Here is a 20,275-nt window from a genome sequence, read left to right as displayed (position 1 = left end):
AACCCCTGCCTGAAGCTTTTTTCTCATGACTCTTTTTTTCAGTTCACACAACAAGTTCATACCTTCATCATAATATCACATTACTTATCAGACTAAGAGACAAATGCACCATTTCCTCCACTCCACTGAGACTTCCTGCAGGTGCAAGGACAAGCTCAGGTTCACCCTCCAATGCCAGACTCTGCCTCGTGGCATGCAGCAGACACTCAGTACTCACAAGAATGGATAAGTATGTTCTAAAACCTTAAAGTAATATACAGTCTTACTATGAAACTCAAAAGGAAAGAACATTTTTCACTTTTTCCACTTGGTTTCTTCTCTGCTCATAAAAATAAAATTAAATTCTACTTTTCCACATCTAGCTGTTACTTATTCAGTGTTCTTCAACTCTTTATATAAGCCATTTCACAAAGTATGCATTGTTTTAGGGAATTTGTTTATTAAAAATGACATGAGTATTACACATATAAATTTAGGAACAGCATTCAGTCACCAACAGAAACCCACAAAACAAGGATAACAATGAGTCTGAAGCTAGAGAGTCTAGCATGAACAGGGCAGCTTCATGATGTCAGCAGGAACCCAGGAGCCCCTCTTTCCACTCAGCCATCCTTTCTCTTCTTTCTTCATGGACACAAAGCACAAACTTGTTTACAGGACAGAGAAATTCAGCCAACAGGAATTTGGAAGTGCCCAGAACAAATTCCCAAATTTGGCTTTTATTAATAAAGTATAACAGATGCCATATGTAACCATTTTAGAAAAACGTAAGTGTACAACTACCATTTCTACACTACCTGTACAGGATCACAAAGTAAACACACAGCTTTAAACCAAAGTGCTTTACTTTTCACAGGATAGCATTTTCCTTGTAGTGGGATTACAATTGAACAAAAAGATTATTTACATCGTATGTAGGTCACTCAAAGTTCAGAGTAACAGGCTGAGCTGCTTTTCTTTTCACCTGGCAAAGAATAAATTTCACTGAAAGAGAAAAACTTGTCAGATTTGCCTCTTGAATAATTCAGTAATTTAAAAGATGGGCCCAAACCATAGCTTGGTTCTCATACCACTCCTCAACCACCCTGCACTAGAAGGAAAATGAGGTGACTAATTTACAAAGCATTTCTCACTACTGGTATTATGGACTAATACTGCCAGCGGCACTGGAAGTGTTTAGACAAGTTGAAGCTGACTAATACATTTAGGTGGTGTGTGCCTCTCAATGCATCGAATTTTGTTAAGGTAAACTTCCTGTCCCTATTGACAATTAAGAATTCTCTTTACACAGAATTACTCTGCTTTTCAGCTGTAAGTTAAATGAGTTTTGAGGAAATACACAAATTGGTTTGGGATATAACAGGAGGCTAATCTGTTGGTTTGTAAGAGCAGTATTTTTGTTACACTCTTCTCAAACTAGATCCATTCAGGTTTATAATTGTAATTCAGGTATTACTGACTTTCTAGGCATTGTAATTAGAAAAGTTGAAGATCTTTCTATTTTGCTTCTACACTCAATGTCATGCCAAATATCCATGACAGCAGAATGTGATGATGCAGTGATACATTGTAGGAAAGACATGAGACCGCTGTTTCTACTTTTTCATACTCTTTATTGCCAACAGTTTAAAATGGTCAACATAAAAAAACGAACATTTAATAATAAATACTGCTCTTTGGGCTGTAATAAATAAAAAGTTTATTAACAAGGAATGCACTTTTCCAGCCACAAGTGTATTCAAAAATAAACAAAAAAAAAATTACATATGGCCATAGTTCACAGTTAAGCAGCCAAAAGCTGCTCTGATTACAGCCTTTAAACAACATGGGAGCTTCCTCCCTTCTTCCTCCCCTTCAGGAAGTATATTCACAGTTCTAAGTCCTCTGGCTAAAATGCTCTCAACAGAGAGAAGTTAAGAGTCAATGCGTCTTTCTATAGAATTGGCTGAAAATCTTTTAAACAGGTATCTCAAAGAAAACTGCATTCTGGTTCACTCTTGGATTGTCCAAAGTCAAGAACTGTATGCCTTGGCCTAGTCTGGTTCTATCCAGTCCAGCAGGCCACAGAGGAACTGTTTTCGTACCACCACCTTTCCATTTTCTTCAACATGCTCTACATCAGTCTACTGGCTTCCCCGTTGACCTCACAGTGGAAAAGAGGAGTCCCATAGGGTCCATTCAAAAAGTCTTTCAGTTACATCTCTGCAAGAGCATGTTCAGGGCATATTCCATTCGATTCTTTAATTCTAATGAACAGCCAGACATCAGCAGAGTTGTCAGTCTGAAAGTTGTAGATATCCTATCCTCATTGATGTAAGTCAGAAGGTATTCTTCATTTTGATTGCAGATTATTATTTTTGTATGATCATGGTAGAAATTCACCTTAAAAAATAAATATACATATTAGTTCTCTAAATATTCAAGAATTATAAAAGTTGTCAAAAATTAAACTGGATAACTAATAATTATTTCTTACAGTTTTTATTAGTATATGATTATAGCACAAGGAGGTGTTTCTTTGAGATAATTTCATAGGTACATACAGTATATCTTGAACAAGTTCACCCCCTTTATTATAATCCCCTAGCCTTCCTGCCTCTTCCTCCCTCACTTTTTCAAACAGTGTCTAGTGGGTTTCATTATGCTATCTTCATATATAAATAAAAGCATTATGTAATGTACAGCTCTCAGTACCCTCTCCTTTCCCTTTCCACCCTCTCACTGATTCCACCCCCTAGACAGTCCCTCTCACAGTCATGTCCCATTACTATTGCTATTATTATTACTTTAAATCTAGTTTCTACTCAATTGTTTAGGACCTAAACATGCTCTTCCACAAAGGGTTCAGTTACCTGAAAGGTGCCATCATTAAAAAGCATCATTAAGGCCTTGTCGGATTTTAGCCACTGAAGGAGGTAGAGCCGAGGTCTTCGAATATCCGTAACACTAGGGAGATCACCGCCCTGGAAGAGATCAGGAGAGGAAGTTAGTGCCTATAATGACTGTGCAGCATGTTGTTCTCTTCTTCTCTGCAAACACATCTCAAACTTAAGTATACATGAGAATAGCCTGAAGATTCCTGGCCCACCTCCCAGAGATTCTGACTCACTAGATCTAGGATAGGACACATGAATTTGTACTTCTAACAAACATCAAAGGGATGCAGACCCCATAGGTTTGTGGACTATGTCGTACATCACTGTTCTAAAATCACAGTACTTACATCCATGAGGTTCTCCTCCATGTAATGAGAAAAATATTTCAGCACCGTCACTTGACTAATGAATTGTTCAGGGGCATCTGTTGCTGGAAAAACAGAACACTGGCCAAGCTCTGCATAATAGTGCACTGTTCTAAAATTCAGGAAGGACAAGGAGAGAAAAAAGAAAAATTAGAAGCAGTTACTCACTATTTTCAGATTTCTTTAGTGCAAGACTAGAGAACTGACAGATTTAATTAATCAGACACACTTACTTTTTGTCTGGAAGGAGGCTCATGTGAGCACCATTGTTGAAAAGGACACCGACAGTGTGGTCTGAGAGCTGGTACCCAAACCCATACTTGTTAGAATAATCGACCCATTTGGTGACCCACTGAAAGGATGTGCTCAGTTGCTCTTTGGGAATGCAGTCAGCCTCTGGCATGTTTTCTAGACATCCTCTAAGGACTCTTGCCACTGTGTCTGCAACACTTCCCATAGTGCTGTCTTCAAGGCCTGAAAAGTCAGAGAGAGAGATGTAAGTTACAAAGTTACTAATAATAAAACCTTAGGCTCTGGTGGATACTAAGTTCCCTTCCGCTAACACAAAAGAGGTAGAACTCAGGGCTAATCCTTGTCCTTTTCCAATTCATCTAATTTTGTTTCTTCTACATTAAATTAAGCCAAAATATAAATTGACTCCAGTTACTTAGTAGTTACCACTGGTATTGTAGTTTTATTATTTAAAATATGATTAACATCTACTTACACTCACTGCTACTGCTGCAGCTGCCCAGTGTCCCTCTAACTATCATCCGAATGGCATCCCCAATCTGCTGCTTGTTTTCTACTGCAGATGTTCCGGATCTGGCAACTGTAGTAGTAGGTGGCTGGAGCTCCTTCAGAGAGAGAGTCATGCAATGAGTCAAGTATCAAAAATCACTTAAGGTTGATATTCCAGGTTAGGATGAGATTATGGCAATTGCTGGCAAAGCTTATCAAAAAGCAATGGGCACAAGACAGAAAAAAGATAACACAGTTAACACAACTGCATGCATTGTTAAACTAAATGGAAATATCTTTCTTTGCAAGGAAATGGAAGAAAAGCTTTAAGAACATGTAACATGCCTGAACCCCAATAACCAGAGTCTAAATGCTAGCTAACATAGAATAAAAATGATTTAAAGTGTTTATATCCATTTTGTTCTTTCCCAACATACCTCATCTGTTCTGTGTTTGCTGGGTTGCTGAGTGATTGAAGTCTTTTTCAAATCATGCCTCAGCTTGTAAATGTCTTCATCTTCTTTAGATACTCTATCTATAAATCAAGGAAAAGGATTGTTAGTCAATTTCAACAAGGTAGGAACAAAGCTAGCTATATTTCTTACATGTGCATTATTAAGTAGCTTGTAAGCATCCAGTGCAAAGCAACTTTTTTTATCATTGCCATCAACGTGATTATGCAAAAAGCACATTTTATGAAACAAAGATCTATCCATCACAGTTCTAGGTGTGTAATTACTACACGATAAATGTCAAAGATCAATAGTATACAAATATACAAGTTAAATTATGCTAATAAAGTCTCAAAAATTATCAAATTTAATGTAATATTGAATACAGAAAAGGGAGAGAAGTATTATAACTTACTGTGTGTGTCAATATATCTTGCTTTGTCTTTTTTGCCACCAAAGAGAGCAGCAGCAGCTTTCTTAAAGAAGTTCTTCGCTGGGCTGGATAAATGGAAATCTGGAACTGTATGGCAACAGCTAGAAGAAAGTCTGTCTGGAGTGAAGCCCTGTAGAGTATCAGAAAAGACTTTCAGTAACCTGTTGAGTAACTGAGATCAATAGCATGTAATAAGCAGACAAACAATAGTGCACCAACCTGCAAAAAAAACTCATGTCGAATGATGTCATCCAAACTGGGACGATCCTCTGGGTTTTTGGACAACATGCTAGCTATTAAGTGCTTAGCGGGAGCCAGCAATGAAGATGGCATTGTATACCTTGCTTCTCTTATACACCTGTATGTTTCTTTCAGATTTGTAGTTTCAAATGGAGGCCTTCCTAGTAACATTGTATACCTGGATATAAAGAAACCCATCTTTAGGAATGATCATAAAGGAACTCCTTTTGACAACTAAAATTTAAAACAAATTTGCTTTTTAGTCATTCTGGTATGCTCACTTACATTACACAGCCTAAGGCCCAAATGTCTGATTCACAGCCATGGCCTTGTTTGTTGAGGACTTCAGGAGAGAGATAATTTGGGGTACCACATATTGTTCTGGAAAGACAAAATATGAAGATCTCATTAGGAACCAGTGAATTGTTTAAACTTAGTGTTCTGGCTATGACTCAATGGGAAAATAAAACCTTAAAAGTACTGTATTGTCTTTTACTTAGAAACATTTAAATTATGGTATTTGTCCAAGTGACTTTTGGTCATTTTTTTTTACCCATGTACAATTTTTTTTCAGCCCAAGTGACCAAGTGTTTTTAACCAACTAAGGACATCATGGCATTTCTAAGTTTCAAGAAAATGCAACTTTTCTTACTGCCTTAATTATCAACTTAGAGGTATAAGGCACCCTGTGGACACTATTTAATAGTTGTTTCAAATTAACATTGTGGTTTATAGATTTAATTATCAACTGACCTTCTATGAAATACTGACTGGAAAATAATAAAGGCATATCTGGTCTTCACAAAATCCTAGTAGGATGTCTTTCTGACTCTTACCTTCTTCTGTGTTCCAAAGGCTCCAGTCTGGCTGCCAAACCAAAGTCTCCAACTTTTAGTTCCATGGCTTCATTAATGAAAAAGTTCCCTAAAGAAAAAGCAAAACAGAATGTGAATTCCCTTGGAAAGGTGTTCTAATCTACTGTACATACACCCACTTTGGAAGTAGGCAGCCAGTTACTCCAATAAAGTCATCCATTCAAAAGCAAGATTCCATAGGCTAGACTCCAATTAAGAATATTAGCAGATAAAAAAGGAAAGAGAGAAGAAAGGAACATCTCTCTCTAAACAACAAGTCAACGTTTGGAGTTAAGGGCTTACCTAGTTTGAGATCTCTGTGCAAGATTTCTTGTTCATGAAGGTACTTCAGTCCAGACACGATTTGTCTGAGGTAGTATCGGACTTCTGGCTCTGTCAACACCTTTCTTGCTTTCAAGATATGAGCCATGGACTAGGAAGAGAAGGGAAAAAGAGAATCTGTCAAACAAAGTTACCAAAATCAGTACTTTCCTTTGCAGGATAAGTGACCCAAGTTGATGTTGCAGTGTAATAAATGACTGCCACAGCTAGAAATCCCAAGTAAAAGGCAATTTGAACACTATGACTTTCCAGATGTAAATGTACTGAAATAGGAGTTAACCCTTACCCTTCTGCTGCAGTATTCCAAGAGAATGTAAATGTTTTCTTTGTCTTCAAAGTAGTGGTAAAACTGCACTACATGCTTATGGTGAAGAATCCTGTGAAGCTCTATTTCTTTGTCAATCTAAAAGAAAAAGCAAGATAAGGCTTATTAGCCTCCCATCATCTCTGGAAAGGCAGTGCTTACACATGCAGAAGACATTTTCCCAACAGGGTAGGGCCATCCCTGCACACAAAGAAAATACTTTACTCAACAGTCATACCCACCTTTTCCCTTTGATGAGGTTTAGCTACTCTGCTGTGAGGAATAATTTTTGCAGCGTAGACTTTATTGTTTGTCAAATCTGTCATTTCGTAACATTTTGCAAAGCCACCCTGAAAGGAAACAAAGCCGAGATGGAATTGAGTGAGGATGGCAGAAAAATGGAGAGCTGATGTTTAAAATAAATACATAAAAGCAAATTTGGGGGGAACAGGAGGTGGACAGAGGGATATAGAATACTTTGTTAAAAAAAAAAAAAGATCCTTCAGGAAGAGGGAAACACATTCCTGAAAACCGCAAGTACAAACAATTTCTCTTCTCCCTTTACAAAGGAGAGCTTTATGGAGGCGACTGGGGTGGGGAAAGGTGAAAAATAATGTCTGAAGAGACTTGTCAGGAAAATTGTGCGGGAAGCAGGTGGAGGGTGCTAGGTCTGCTATAGAAAGCCCTGGCTTCTGGACTCAAGACGAATGAGTGTCTTTGGGCTGAGGATGGAAAGCCGATCCCCGGGGCCCCAGCACACAGAACCCCAGGAGGGCAGGTAAGAGGCCCACGTCGAGCGGGCAGCAGACTCCTGAGAAGGGGGCCCGCGGGGGGGGCCCAGCCTGCCTTGCCCGGGCAGATCTCCCCGACCCTCTCCTCCTTCCCCTCCCCCGGCAGCCCCGCCGCTCGTCACCTTTCCCAAGACTTTGCCCCGGCAGTAGCGCTTGCCCGTCGTGGGGTCGACGATAATCCGCGAGATCTCGGGTCCCGAGTGTGAATGGTGGTGGCGGTGGTGTGCGGCCGCCGGGGGCACCTGGGCCTGGGGCTGCGGCTCCTCGGCGGACGGCTGCGGCCGCTTCTTCTTCGAGTCCCCGCCGCCAGCCTTGCCCATCGCCTGCTCGCACATCTTGGTACCGGCGGCCGGCTGGTAGGTGATAGTCCGCAAGAGCTCCATCGTGGCTGGCCTCGCCGTCCCTCACTGCCTGCTGCCACCCCCACCCCAAGGCGCGGACACACGTCCGAGATAGCCCTGGCCCTCGAGCCCTGTCCCGGGAAGCCAAGCAGCGCCCGACGCCGCGCTCCACTTGTGCGAGTGCGAACGCCGGACGAAGCCTTATATACGCGCCGGGCGGAAAGGGGGCGGGGACTCGAATCTGGAGGCGACGTCATGGGAGACGCCCCGCCCACCGAGGCGCTGGGGGCCCGAGGGAGGCGTGGACGGGCCGCACGGGGCTCGCTGAGACGAATCGCGGCCGGATCCGGATCCAGCTTGGGGAGCGCTGGCTGCAACCCCGAGGCGGACAGAGGCGTCCGGCTGTCCGCGGACGTTCACCCTATTCTTCGAAAGCTCCGAGTTTCGGCTTTGAAACCAGAAACCCGAGGGCCGGCGCCCTGCCCCTCCCTCTGCCCAGCTTCAGGGTGCCGCGGCCCTGGAGTGACCAGAGCCATTTGGCAGCTGGCGTAAACGCAGGTCCCCTCCCCCGCACAGTCCTTCCTGACCGTCCCGCGACCTGACACCTGTGCCACTGTGCGAGTGCCCGGTGTCCATTGCACAGGCGCGCGAGGCCTCACCTGGCCCTCTGGAAGGGCTTTGGGGCTGCTGCCTCACGCCGTCACCGAACTCATTCTCGTCTAGTTGGGGACAGCTCTGGGAGAGGGGACAAGGGAAAGGCCAGGGTTCCAAGAGGGTGTCTTTCCTTTCGGATGAGGCGGATTCCTGCCCATTGGTCGAGGAGTGGAAGAGGTAGGGGTGGATCTGAAGCGCCTTTGCTTCTGCCCATCACCCTTTATTGGCCCTCTTCCGGAGGTCTGGTCCTTGCCTTGGAAAGGGGCTTGAGGCCCTAGGAAGGCTTGGTTGCCCAACGATCAGAAAGCAAGGGCGCCATCCGGTGGAATTTTCGTGAAAGTGCATTTGGCTCTCCGTGTGAGCAGTGGTTAACAGTGTGGGCCGTTGACAGTAGTGCTAAAATGGGCTCTGTGCTAATATGATTTGGCAATTGAAGTCATCTATGACTTATGTAGAACGGGTTATTATTCAAAGCGTGCGGTTCAAATGGCTCATGGAGCCACGTAGCTACCCGGGTGCCAGAAGAGTCAATCCCAATCCAAGGCCTTTGTGGGTGGAGGTATTGGTAGGATAAAAGGAACACAGGCAAGTGATCTAAAACATGGCTTTGTTTTCCAAGTCCCAGATTTTACTGTTGGCTTTTACTAATCTAGGAGCACACTTTGTGTTTCAGTTTTAGTTTTTGTTCTTGCGCTTATAGCAATAGCGTAAACATTTATTGAGTGTTACTTCTATTTGGAGGTGCCTTACGTAAACCTGTAACAATTGTGAGAGAGAAACATTGCTGTAGGGGGAAAGCTATTTTCCCTCTACCCATCTAAATTCTACTTGCTTTCCTGAAACCGGACAGATTAAACAGAGAAAAACGAGTTTGTTGGCATGTACATATCATTGTACATGGGAGATATTCAAAGTAATCAGGGTCTTGGAGATGGCTTAGAATTCGGGCTCCAATACCATCTTTAGCCAAAACAAGAATGTGAAGAAGACAAGATAAGGGAAAGTAACCAGAAAAACAGTGAGGATTGTTATTTCTTCATTGATAAGATTCTGATCTAGACTCATTCTTTTCTCTGTGCTACAAGAGGTACTCTTAAAAGTGGAGATTAATTTGCATTTCCCTTACAAAAGAGTAGCATGTCATTTTCCGGACTTGTCTTGTGTCTGTCATTTCCCAAAGTAATCAGCTCAAAATTATCCTGATCTCAAGGTGTACTTGGGGTGACATTCTGGTGCCTATGGTGACATCTGAAGTAGCATATTCTCATTTCCTACATTATTCCCATTATTACAGATTAGGAAACTGGGCCTTAGAAAATTTAAGTAACTATTCTCACTATGTATTTTGGTAGATTATCCAATTTATGTTCATACAAAGTGAACATAATCTCTTATGTGAATCTCTTTGTCTATGTTAATATACTATGGTAAACAGATTTTTGGCACAGGTTCCAGAGACATTTGGAATATCAGACTAATAAATTCCTAGAAGATATTTAGAAAAAGGAGTTGTTCTAGATCACTCTCAAGTTTCATTAGGGATGGTATCATTTACAAAGACATTTTGTCTCAAATACTTCATTTACAAAGACATAATGTAGAAAGGAGGCTTTGTTGGCATTATAGCTCTCTATAAAGCTATAAAGGAAAGTCTTCCTGTCACTTTCCTTTTTGATGGTTTAAACAGTTCAGTGCAAGTCCAGGCATGTTTTCCACAAGTGACAGTAGACTTTAACCCCAAGAGTATCCTAGTTTGAATAAGGGGTGGGACTGGAGGTGGAAATGAGTTAGATAATCTTCCCCTTTATTCATAAGCCTAGGCATGACCTTTGCTCGCCATCTTTCTGCAAACCCATTCACTAACAGCTCTTCTAAAACATACAGGCTTTGATAAGATACTAATACTCTTTAAGTCCTAGGATATCTCCTTTCCAACTGTGAAAATCTGATTTTTTAAATTCTGGTGCCATCATGTGGACAGAATCAAAATTATAGTCTATATAAAAATGTGCTTTCCATTGTTGATAAATCTTTAATTACAAACTATTTCTCTGTGGATCTATAGGTTTAATGCAGATACAACCAAAATCCTAATACAGTGAAAACTGGTAAGTTGAATGTAAAATTCATATGAAAGTGAAAGGGATCAAAAACAGCAAAGTTACTTAACAGAAGAATAAAAGGAAAGACCTTTCTCTACCAGCTGTCAGGACTTCCAATGACTCAATAGCAATTCAGAAAGCAATTAAAAGAGTTTGGTCTTCTCCCATGATAGCCAATCTGACCATAAGAAAAGAGTCTAGAATAGACCTACAAATACATTGAATTTTCACTTATGATAAAGTATGATAAATTAGTGAGGAAAGGAGAGATTATTGAGTAAATGGAAATTAGAATCAAATTATTCTTTGCATATAAAAAGTGAAATCCACATCTCACAGTGTTATAAGATTTCTAATTCAGAGGAGACTGAGTTTGAAGGATTCCAACAGACTAGGTCTGGCCACTCACTCCAAAAGCCAACCAGAAAATCTTGTTAAAGTAGGAAAGGAATTTATTCAGTATCCACATACTGGGAAGGAGCAGGGCACCAAGCATCCTTATCCTGTCTTTGATGAGCTTAACAAGAGCTTTAAGGTTTTATAAGGAAAGGACAAGAAGCTAGAAACAAGAAGGGCACAGTCTTAATCAAACTGTTGTCTGGCCAATCACTATCTCAGACCCTGGTGTCTTGTCATCAATAAGAAAGTTGCTAAAAAAAAAAAAGAAAGAAAGTTGCTGTTGTCTGGGAGTGATTTCAACTCTTCTCATAAGATGTTTATTAATCAAACCTGTTGTTCCTGGAATTTAAGGTGACTGTTGGAGAGGATGACTCAGAATAAAGGTCAAGTCAGAAAGGCAATGTGGAGGTACTTTGCTTTTTGTTTACTTGCTTGGTTGGTTTTCAGATACAGGGTCTTATTAAGTAGTCCAGGCTGACCTTGAACTTGAATCCTCCTGCCTCAACCTCCTGAGTGTTGGGATGACAAGCATGTACCAGGGCATGTGGCTGGACTTGGTGTCTTTAAGTCTAGGGCAATGACTGGAGATTTACAGGCACCATTTCTATAGTCCAAAACATCTGCATAGACTGGCAGATGACAATCTACTGATTATCATGTCCCTGTAAATCTTTAAAATCTTTAAAATAGCTCTTGTTGCTTCAACTTTGAAAGGGGAGGAATAAACCCTCCTTAAATGATTATCACGTCTACATGCAGAGTTGAATAGGAATATGAACCAAAGTTTAAGGTAGCAAAGAAGAAAGATACAAAATGAAGGCAGAATGCCTGGTTTTTAGCCTGCTTTCGGTTACCATTGAGCACCTGCAAGCCCAAGTGCAGAGTCAGTGCTCTTAGCCAAAGCAGCCCCTAAGTCTGTATCGTAATACCCTATCAGTTTAATAGGGCTATTAGAACAAAATGCCTCAGTCTGAGTATCTTAACCACAGGTATTAATTTTCTTACAATTCTGGACACTGCAAGTCCAAGATCAAGGTGTTGGCAGGTTTGGTATCTCTTGAAAACTCTCTTTTTGGCTTGTAGATTGACCTTCTCACTGTGTTGTCACATGATCATACCTGTGTGCAGGCATCACTGGTTTTCCCTTGTACATCCACATTTCATTTTCTAAGGACAACACAGAATGGATTAGGGCTTACCTCATTATATCATTTAATTATCTCCTTTAAATTTCCTGTCACCAAATATAGTCATATTCTGAGGCACTCAGGATTAAGGTTTTAACATGAATTTTGAGAGGCACAATTCAGCCCATAATTTTCACCAATACCAAAAAAATGTACTATTGGAGTAAGAACTTAAACATCAAGACCAAAACTTTCAAATATTCATATAAGATACAAACAATTAACTTTTTGTGCATAAGGCAGGGAAACATTTCTTAAACAGCATGCAAAAAGCATTAACTAACAAAACACTAATAAACTTTACTAAATTAAAATTAAGAATGTTGATTCATCAAAAGACACCAAGTGAAATCACAAAAGCTAGGCTATACATTGGTTTCTATGCAAACACATGCAACAGTGTTTGCACACTGTTAAGAGATAGACATGTTAAAAATGTAACATGTTTATTTGAAGATTCAAAAATTCATGAATCAGATAGCACCAGACTACAAGCACAGTTCCCCTGGGGGAACAAAAGTGGAAACTTTCATAAGGCATTCACAGATACAAAACAAAGAAACATGTTTCATTGCCTGAAATAGACAGTCTTTAGTTAGAGGCTGGGAGTTTCTGATTGGTTAAAGGCTTTACTTAGAGTAATTTCTGATTGATAAGCTTAAATTTTGCTTCAGGGTTTACATTTACTTTGGTTTACTTATGTAGGAACTTAGGCTCTGGAACTATCTTGGCCTAACAGCCTCCCATTTAAATTTTATTTTTAACAGTATATATTTTCATCAAAGAATTAGTACAAGAATATATAAAGGGCTACAAATTGATAAGAAAAAACAGCACAACAGGAAAATGAGTGAAAGACAGGAACGAGAATGTCATAGAAGAGGAACTACATACTTATAGCCAATAAACAAGAAGAGATTCTCAAAGTCATTAAAACTATTTAAATTCATTCAATTGATAAAAAATGAGGAGGCCTAACCAAGTATTGGAGAAAATAATGATCAATAAATTACTTACACAATTATGCTATGAGACTAAACTAATCATTCTTACACTCTATAACTCAGCAATATAAATGCTGCCACTTGTAGACCAGGATACATACATAAGATAGTCATTGTATCCCTTTTAATAATATATTTTAAAAACATAAAAATATAGCACAAATGCCCATAAATAGAAGAATGCAGCAACAAATCATGACACACATAATACGATATTATGTGAAAATCAATGAATGACTGATATCCACACAATATGGATGAATTTTAATAATGTTGAGTTTTAGGGTTAGGGACATGCCTGAAATGGTAGAGTACCTGCCTAGCAAGCAGAAGACTGAGTTCAAATCCCAGTGCTTCCCCAAAAAAGGAGAAAAATGAAAGAAAAACTGTGAGTTAAAAGGCAAATCAATGATAACTCTCTTTATAAGACTGAAAAACAAAATCTAAATTTTATATTTAGACATGCATCTTTTGCTGATTTAAAATTCTAATTTTATTAAATAATAAAATGTTAAATGCAAAATTTAGAGTAGCGTTACCTTGTATGAGTAAGGAAGTCATATAGAAGAGGAAAAGAACATACAGGTCTCTTACCAGTAGAAGGGGTGTTCCAGATGTGCCTCTGTTCTTAGGGTGCAAGGTCAAATATTAGGATACCACCCCAAATGCAGCAAAAGAAACATGAAGAACAGGAAGAGAGCGATGAGTGATTTATTGGCAAAGGAGAATTATACCTTGATATGTGAAGTGAACAGTTCAGACAAGGGCAGACTACCTAGCCAATGACAGTATGCTACAAGCAGTGAGGAAGGCAGTTGGCAAGGACCAACTAACTGCACAGAAGTTAGGGATTTATTCAGTAGGGTGGGGATCCTAGGTGACACAAAACTCTCCTTGTGCTGCCCCTCCAAATGGTTTGACACTGCACAGGTGCTGCCTGGATGTGAGAAGTCATACATCTGTGGTTTTGAGAAAGTGAATTCAGGAAAGTGCACATTTGATCCTCTTTGATCTTCCCAGTTTAGTTTAGCACTGCCAGAGGAGGGCAGATATCATTATTATATCCTCATGTCACACACACAAACTTGATATGGAGAGTAAGCTCCATAAGGAGGATATAGGGCCTTATCTTAATCTTTGTTCCAGCATGTGGGCATCTGGGTTGTTATGGGTGAGGGCCTTCTGGGATTTTAAGGAAGAAAATCTTGTAGCCTAGGGCATTCCCTCATTCTTGCTCATGACTACCTATCTATCTATATGTTACTATCGAAGATTTAGTTCTAGCATGGGTGATGGGAACACTGAAAAGAAATATGCATGTAAATCCCAATGATAACTTTGTCATGAGCCAAGAAGTATGATTAAGTATACTTTAAATCCAAGTGGAAAAAATAATTTCTGATGAACCCATGACATCAGAAAAGTGACCAATGAAAATGACATTTGGTATATGAGCACACTACTAAAAGGCTGTGGGAACAGAGTTGGACATATTGAGTCTTGAGTATAAGTACATATCCTAGGTATCTTAGTCCATTCTTACTACTATAACAAAATAATTTAGATTGAGCAATTTGTAAACAACAGAAATTTGTTGCCCACTGTTCTGGAGGCTAGACATCCAAGATAAAGTCACCAGAAAATTCTCTACCTGGGGAGGATCTGTTGCCTGTAGATGGTACCTTCTTGCTGAGCCACCCGTGGAGGCGGGACTAGGACACTCCCTTCAACCAATTTTCTTAGGGCACTAATCCTTTCAAGAGAGCAGAGTCCTTATCACTTAATCGCTTCCTACAAGGTCTCACCTCATAATACTATCACATTGGGTACAAGATTTCATCCCTAATATTTTTTTGGGGGGGATGCAACATTTACGGACATCTAAAGCTTCAATCTGAGAGGTAAAAAAACACCTAAACCTCATATTCATCATAAAACATTTCATAAGACATTTAAATTTAATACTTAACTCTTCGAAAAATAGCTTAATGAATATAAAATAAGGGGTTAATTTTTCATGTGATGTTTATTTTGACATAATGGCACTTGGTAAAAGAATAATGTGAATTCTGCCAGTAATCTTTGACAAAGGCTTTGTTAGAAAGTTATCAAAAATATTTGGATAATAATTGAAAGTCAGCAAACACTGTTTGAAAAGGGGGACATCAGGAGGAGGGAAAAGGAAACATAAGGAAGGAGGTTCAAGTATACTGTATGGACTTATTAATGGTATCCCATCCTATTAATGTATGATAATACAAAAATAAAAAAACTTTAAAACTCTTAAAAAGAAATAAAAGACTTGACTAAAATTCACCTTCCTTCTTATTATATCCATTCATCTGGCTATCTACGTATCTATTTTCTATACGTGGTAATAACAATGAGAGCAAGTTTTCCCCATTCACGTTAAAAGCACATTTCCACCACTAATCTATTGTGATGGACTTAGATCTCTCTCTGCTGGTTGAACGTGGTAGCGACAATCAATGCTGTGAAGTTGTTAGGGCTGCTTAAAGCACCACCACCACATCATTGTGCTTGTGCTATGCAGCATCAGCAGGAAAAGCAGTCTTTTTTTTTTTTTTTGAGTCTATTGTAAAGGTCACACTTATTTTCTAAAATCAATTTAATTAAATTTTTAATTAAAAATAATTTAATAAGGGTAGAGCTGCGTTCAATCCCCCCATACCACCATAATTTTTTTTTCTTAAAAAAAAGCCGGGTATGGTGGTTTGTGCCCGTAATCCCAGTTACCTGGTAGGTGGAGATTGGGAGGATCACAGTTAATCCATGCAAAAAGTTAGATTCCATCTCAACTAATAGCAGAGCAGGGTGGCATGTGTAGAGTAAATTTTGCAGAATCTATCAAAACTAGAAATTCATGTATTCTATTAATCGTTTAATGGAATTTATCCTATGAATATGATCCTGTCTATAAAATGATGTATAACAGGCATTAATTAGCACATAATAAAATGTAAACCAAATCAAGCCCAAGGCCAACTCTGTAAATAAAACAAGCATGCCCATTTGCTCACAAAAACTTACCGTCTATGGCTGGTTTCATGATGCAAAAGCGAGTGTATCTGTGACAGAGACCATCTGCTTGCAAAGCCTGAAATATTTACTCTCTGGCCCTTACAGAAACAGTCTGACGATTCCTAATGTACAGAATCATTCACTGAATGTTGTCTGTGAAAAAACTAAGGGACTGGAAATAACCAAAGGTCCTATCAATAGAGGACTAGTAAAATAAATTTCATATGATGGAAATGTAGGCAGTTGTTAAAAAGAAGTGGAAAAGCTTTTTAAGAATTGATATGAAATGATCTCCAAAATAAATATTTTGAAAAGAAAGTGTAAGACAATGTATAGAATAGGAAATCGTGCTTCCTTGAAGTAAAAAATATACTTTGTAGTCTAAAATATTCACAAAGAACAAGATATCCAAAAGTATTAATAAGAAACTAGTAATACTAGGATTTTTCTATTTACCTGTTTATGTAGTTTTGTGAGTTATGGTGAATGTCCGATCTTTTTGATATGTTTTAGAGTTTGAACCAAGAGAATGACTTATTAGTCAAAAATATGTACAGAATTTTTTTTTTTTTAGTGAAGAGGTTCAGCTCCTCAAGGAAGCTGGATCCTGGTGGCCTGGTACCGGTATGATGCATACCTTGCTTTATATTGCTTCATTATTAGTGAGTGAGAGCTCATGAAGACAGGCACAAAGCTTAGTTCAGTGCTGCTTTATCTAGAGCAGTATATGGTGCAGAGAAGGAACTCAACTATTTACAAAAATATAAAACGATTGAGATTAGAAACCCCTAGGTTTGATCCTGCACATCTTACTGAATCTCTTTGTGCTTCAGTTTCCGCTTCTGTAAGAAGAAATTATAATTTATAAGGTTCTTGTTTATGTCCCCTTCCCTAATCATATGTTGAAATCTTCATTCTCCCCCCCTCCAAGTGGATGGTTATGAAGAAGGCCTTTGGGAGGGGATTAGCTTCATGAATGATATTGGTGCCTCTATAAGATGGACTTGTAGAATAGGAAATCATGCTTCCTTGAAGTAAAAAAGGAGAGTAAAAAATATACTTTGTAGTCTAAAATATTCACAAAGAACAAGATTTCCAAAAGTATTAATAAGAAATACAGTTTGATCCAGTATCAATGATTCTCAGTGGAATAGGTTATTTTACTTATGGTTATAGAATAGTGATTTTTCTCATACTGCCCATTCTTATTGCATTTATTACTTGCTTTCTTACATAAAAATATTTCTTAGTCAACTGGAGTAATTTTGGTTCATTCCCTTTAATTACTAAGCCTCAGGAAAAGGCAGCAATGTGGGCAAGAAATGTTTTATTTACATGCTTACTTTTTTATAAATATTTTTGCTGCCTCATGGATTTTTATACTTTAATCAATTTTATACGTGTTTCTTTTTAGTGCAGGCTCATTCAGACAACAGAGAAACATTTGTTAAAGTCAGGAGTTTTAAATCAGAAGTTTAAAGAGGAATTTGTCAGTTTAAATTTGGTTTAAATTATTTTACTTAATTCTTTTGATTTTACACTCTTTTAAAATTTTTTTATTTTATAATAATATTGACATTTGTTTTATCTCTATAATATGCATGAAATGATTTTAAAATAACAATATTAGAAATACAATAAAACTACTGAATTCAAAACTCTTATTTGCCCCTTAAAATATAGCTTCCCAAGGATTTTCAATAAGAATACTATGTTCTAGAATCATCAAGAGCGATTCCTTTCTCTGTGTGGTTATATTGAATTTTTATATATAGTTAGTATTTTTTAAAAATTTTTTCAATATTAGGGATTAATATTCAATGTGTAAATCATTTACTTGATCCTAAGTCAAAATTACATAAAAGCATACTAAAGAAGTCTTGCTTTTATTTCTGTCTGTTTAACACTGTTTATGTCTTCTCACCCCAGTACTAACTAGTAAGTATTTTTATTGTATTTTAGTTTCATTTCTAGTCTTTTTTTCTCAAAATATAAGCTGAAATGTACTACCTCTAGGCATACACATTGTATTTCTTATGCACATATTTTATTTCTCCTTCCTTACACAATGGGTAATACACTTACTAGTCATTCCACATTTATACCAGATTTATTCTTGAATCACTCAGAGGTTGGGCAGAGACAGAAGGATTTTGCTCTTGCCTTAGTCTATGTTTTCTGCTACACCAGAATATGGATGGGATAATTTATGAATAATAGAAATGTATTTCTCATCGTTTTGGAGTCTGGAAAGTACAAGATCATGGCTGCAGTAGATCTGGTCTCTGGTGAGAGTTGCTGTGCATTTTCAAGATGGGACTTGTTGCCCATCCTCCAGAGGAGAAGAACACTGTGTGCTCATGTAGCAGAGGGATTAGGGAGCCAAATATTGCATGAAACTTTTTTTTGAGAAGGGCTTAATCCCATTCAGGAGGGAGAAGGACCTAGTGAGATAAGCACCTTTCATGGATATCATCTCATGGGCTATTGAGTTTCAACCCCTAAATTATGGAGAGGACAAATCAAACCATAGCAGACATTGTGGAGTACAAGTTTGACCCAGAGACTATTAATGCTATAGTCAAATTTTATCTCTGGCTTGTGGAACTTAAAAAAATTACCTCTGCACAAAAATGTGTAGATTACATTATCACGTTCACAATGAGGTTAAAAAAAAAAAAAACTCTAGCTAAATGTGAGATCTTCAAATAGAAACATCCAGTGCTTAGAAAAGCAAGAAGTGATTAATTGATTTCTGAGTCGTCCACCAAGAGGTGATAAGTGGGTTTGTGAGAGTGAGTCAATTCTCCAAGAGAAAAAAATACAGGGAAGGTAACAAGAAGCTAATTTTGTAGAAAACTCAATTCAAACAAAGATGTTCAAACTGCAGAAGATGTTTCAGAGAGGAATGAGCCAAACAAATAGTTCTAGGGGAATCAATTTATAGATATACAGCTGTTACATGACTCTCTCCTAAAACAGACCTGCCTAAGGATGCATAATGTCTGCTTGTCCTCCTTTTCCAATTTATCTTTCACAATTATCCTTCTCTCATCTTATAAAAATAGGGCATACATTTCATTCTTCCTTCAATCCATGTGTCCAATCATCCATCCATCTATCCATGATACCCCACACATATGAAATTTTGTTCTAATGCATTTTCACCAAATATAAACACCTCTGGAGACCACAAAGTCACAGGAAAATTTGAGCCTGAAGAGCTTCCATAAGAAATATTTTAGTGTATGGACCTTACTTCCTCCAAGTGACAAACTATGGCAAGGTCTCCTGCCTCCTCTTTTCTTTTCTTTCTTTCTTTTTATTATTTCATCTTTTTCTTTAAGACTTATAATTTAGGAACAAGGTGATTGTAACAGGTATTAACACATTAATTTGAATTGGAACATAAAGTCATATTTTCTGGTTGATTAGTTTGCAAGAAGGCTGTTTGCCAATTATACAGTGGACATCTTCCATAAGCTAAAGAAATCACCTCATAGGAACTATTTAAAGCACACATATAATATAATATCAGACATCACATCCTTTAAAGCCCTTTGAGCTTATGATCTTAAAAGTATGTGAGTGGTGCATAATTTTGAAAACTATTTTAGTAGGAAGTCTGGGAGCCAAAAAGTCTAAAAGCTTGTGAGTTAGAAGATAGAAAGAGTTGGAAAAGAACCAGAAGAATTCAGATACATAGAGAGAAAAGAGGAGACAAGAAGGCAGAAGGTGCTCCAGGAGGTAAAGTGCTAAGTATGGAAGATGTTATTAAGGAGAACAATAATTAGATGGTAATTTGTGTAGATGCAGTTCCTGTAGCATCTACCTACAGTAAGCAGTCTATTTACCTACTTGAAAAGGATGGGCAGTGATGGTGAGGAAAATAGAATATTAACTAGAGTATAATCTAGCAAGATCATTGGAATTAAAGCTGATGATAATGGAAAGAGAAATTCAAGATGTTCGGCACTGGAGATCATTTGAAGACCTGTGTGAGGAAGGCAGCAAGGAGGGCAACTTCAGGACAAAGAAGACAGCTCTTTCTCTGAAACCAGTAGGATTGAAAGAGAGTGTAGACACAGCTGGAAATGAAGGAAGTAGCCAGAGTCTCACCTCCTGGTGAAGATCTGGGTAAAGCACAA

At 38.5% G+C, this 20,275-nt stretch overlaps 1 protein-coding gene across 1 annotated transcript; it reads right to left on the bottom strand.

Annotated features, from left to right (window-relative positions):
• Positions 1-419: 419 nt before the first annotated feature.
• Plk2 (polo like kinase 2) lies at positions 420-7,922 on the bottom strand. The gene is made up of 14 exons (XM_020179517.2): positions 7,521-7,922; positions 6,850-6,957; positions 6,590-6,706; positions 6,265-6,394; positions 5,944-6,031; positions 5,393-5,488; positions 5,087-5,285; positions 4,850-4,997; positions 4,420-4,517; positions 3,969-4,098; positions 3,475-3,715; positions 3,224-3,353; positions 2,853-2,963; positions 420-2,382 (listed from the first exon to the last, which is right to left on the bottom strand). The coding sequence occupies exons 1-14, from the start codon at positions 7,779-7,781 to the stop codon at positions 2,191-2,193; spliced, it is 2,049 nt and encodes a 682-aa protein (XP_020035106.1). The 5' UTR covers positions 7,782-7,922; the 3' UTR covers positions 420-2,190.
• Positions 7,923-20,275: the final 12,353 nt, after the last annotated feature.

This window comes from Castor canadensis, chromosome 6 (genome assembly GCF_047511655.1).
Source record: "Castor canadensis chromosome 6, mCasCan1.hap1v2, whole genome shotgun sequence".
NCBI classification, from domain to species: domain Eukaryota; kingdom Metazoa; phylum Chordata; class Mammalia; order Rodentia; family Castoridae; genus Castor; species Castor canadensis.
The sequence above is the reverse complement of the archived record's forward strand: the minus strand, read 5'-3'. Positions and strand labels throughout refer to the sequence as shown.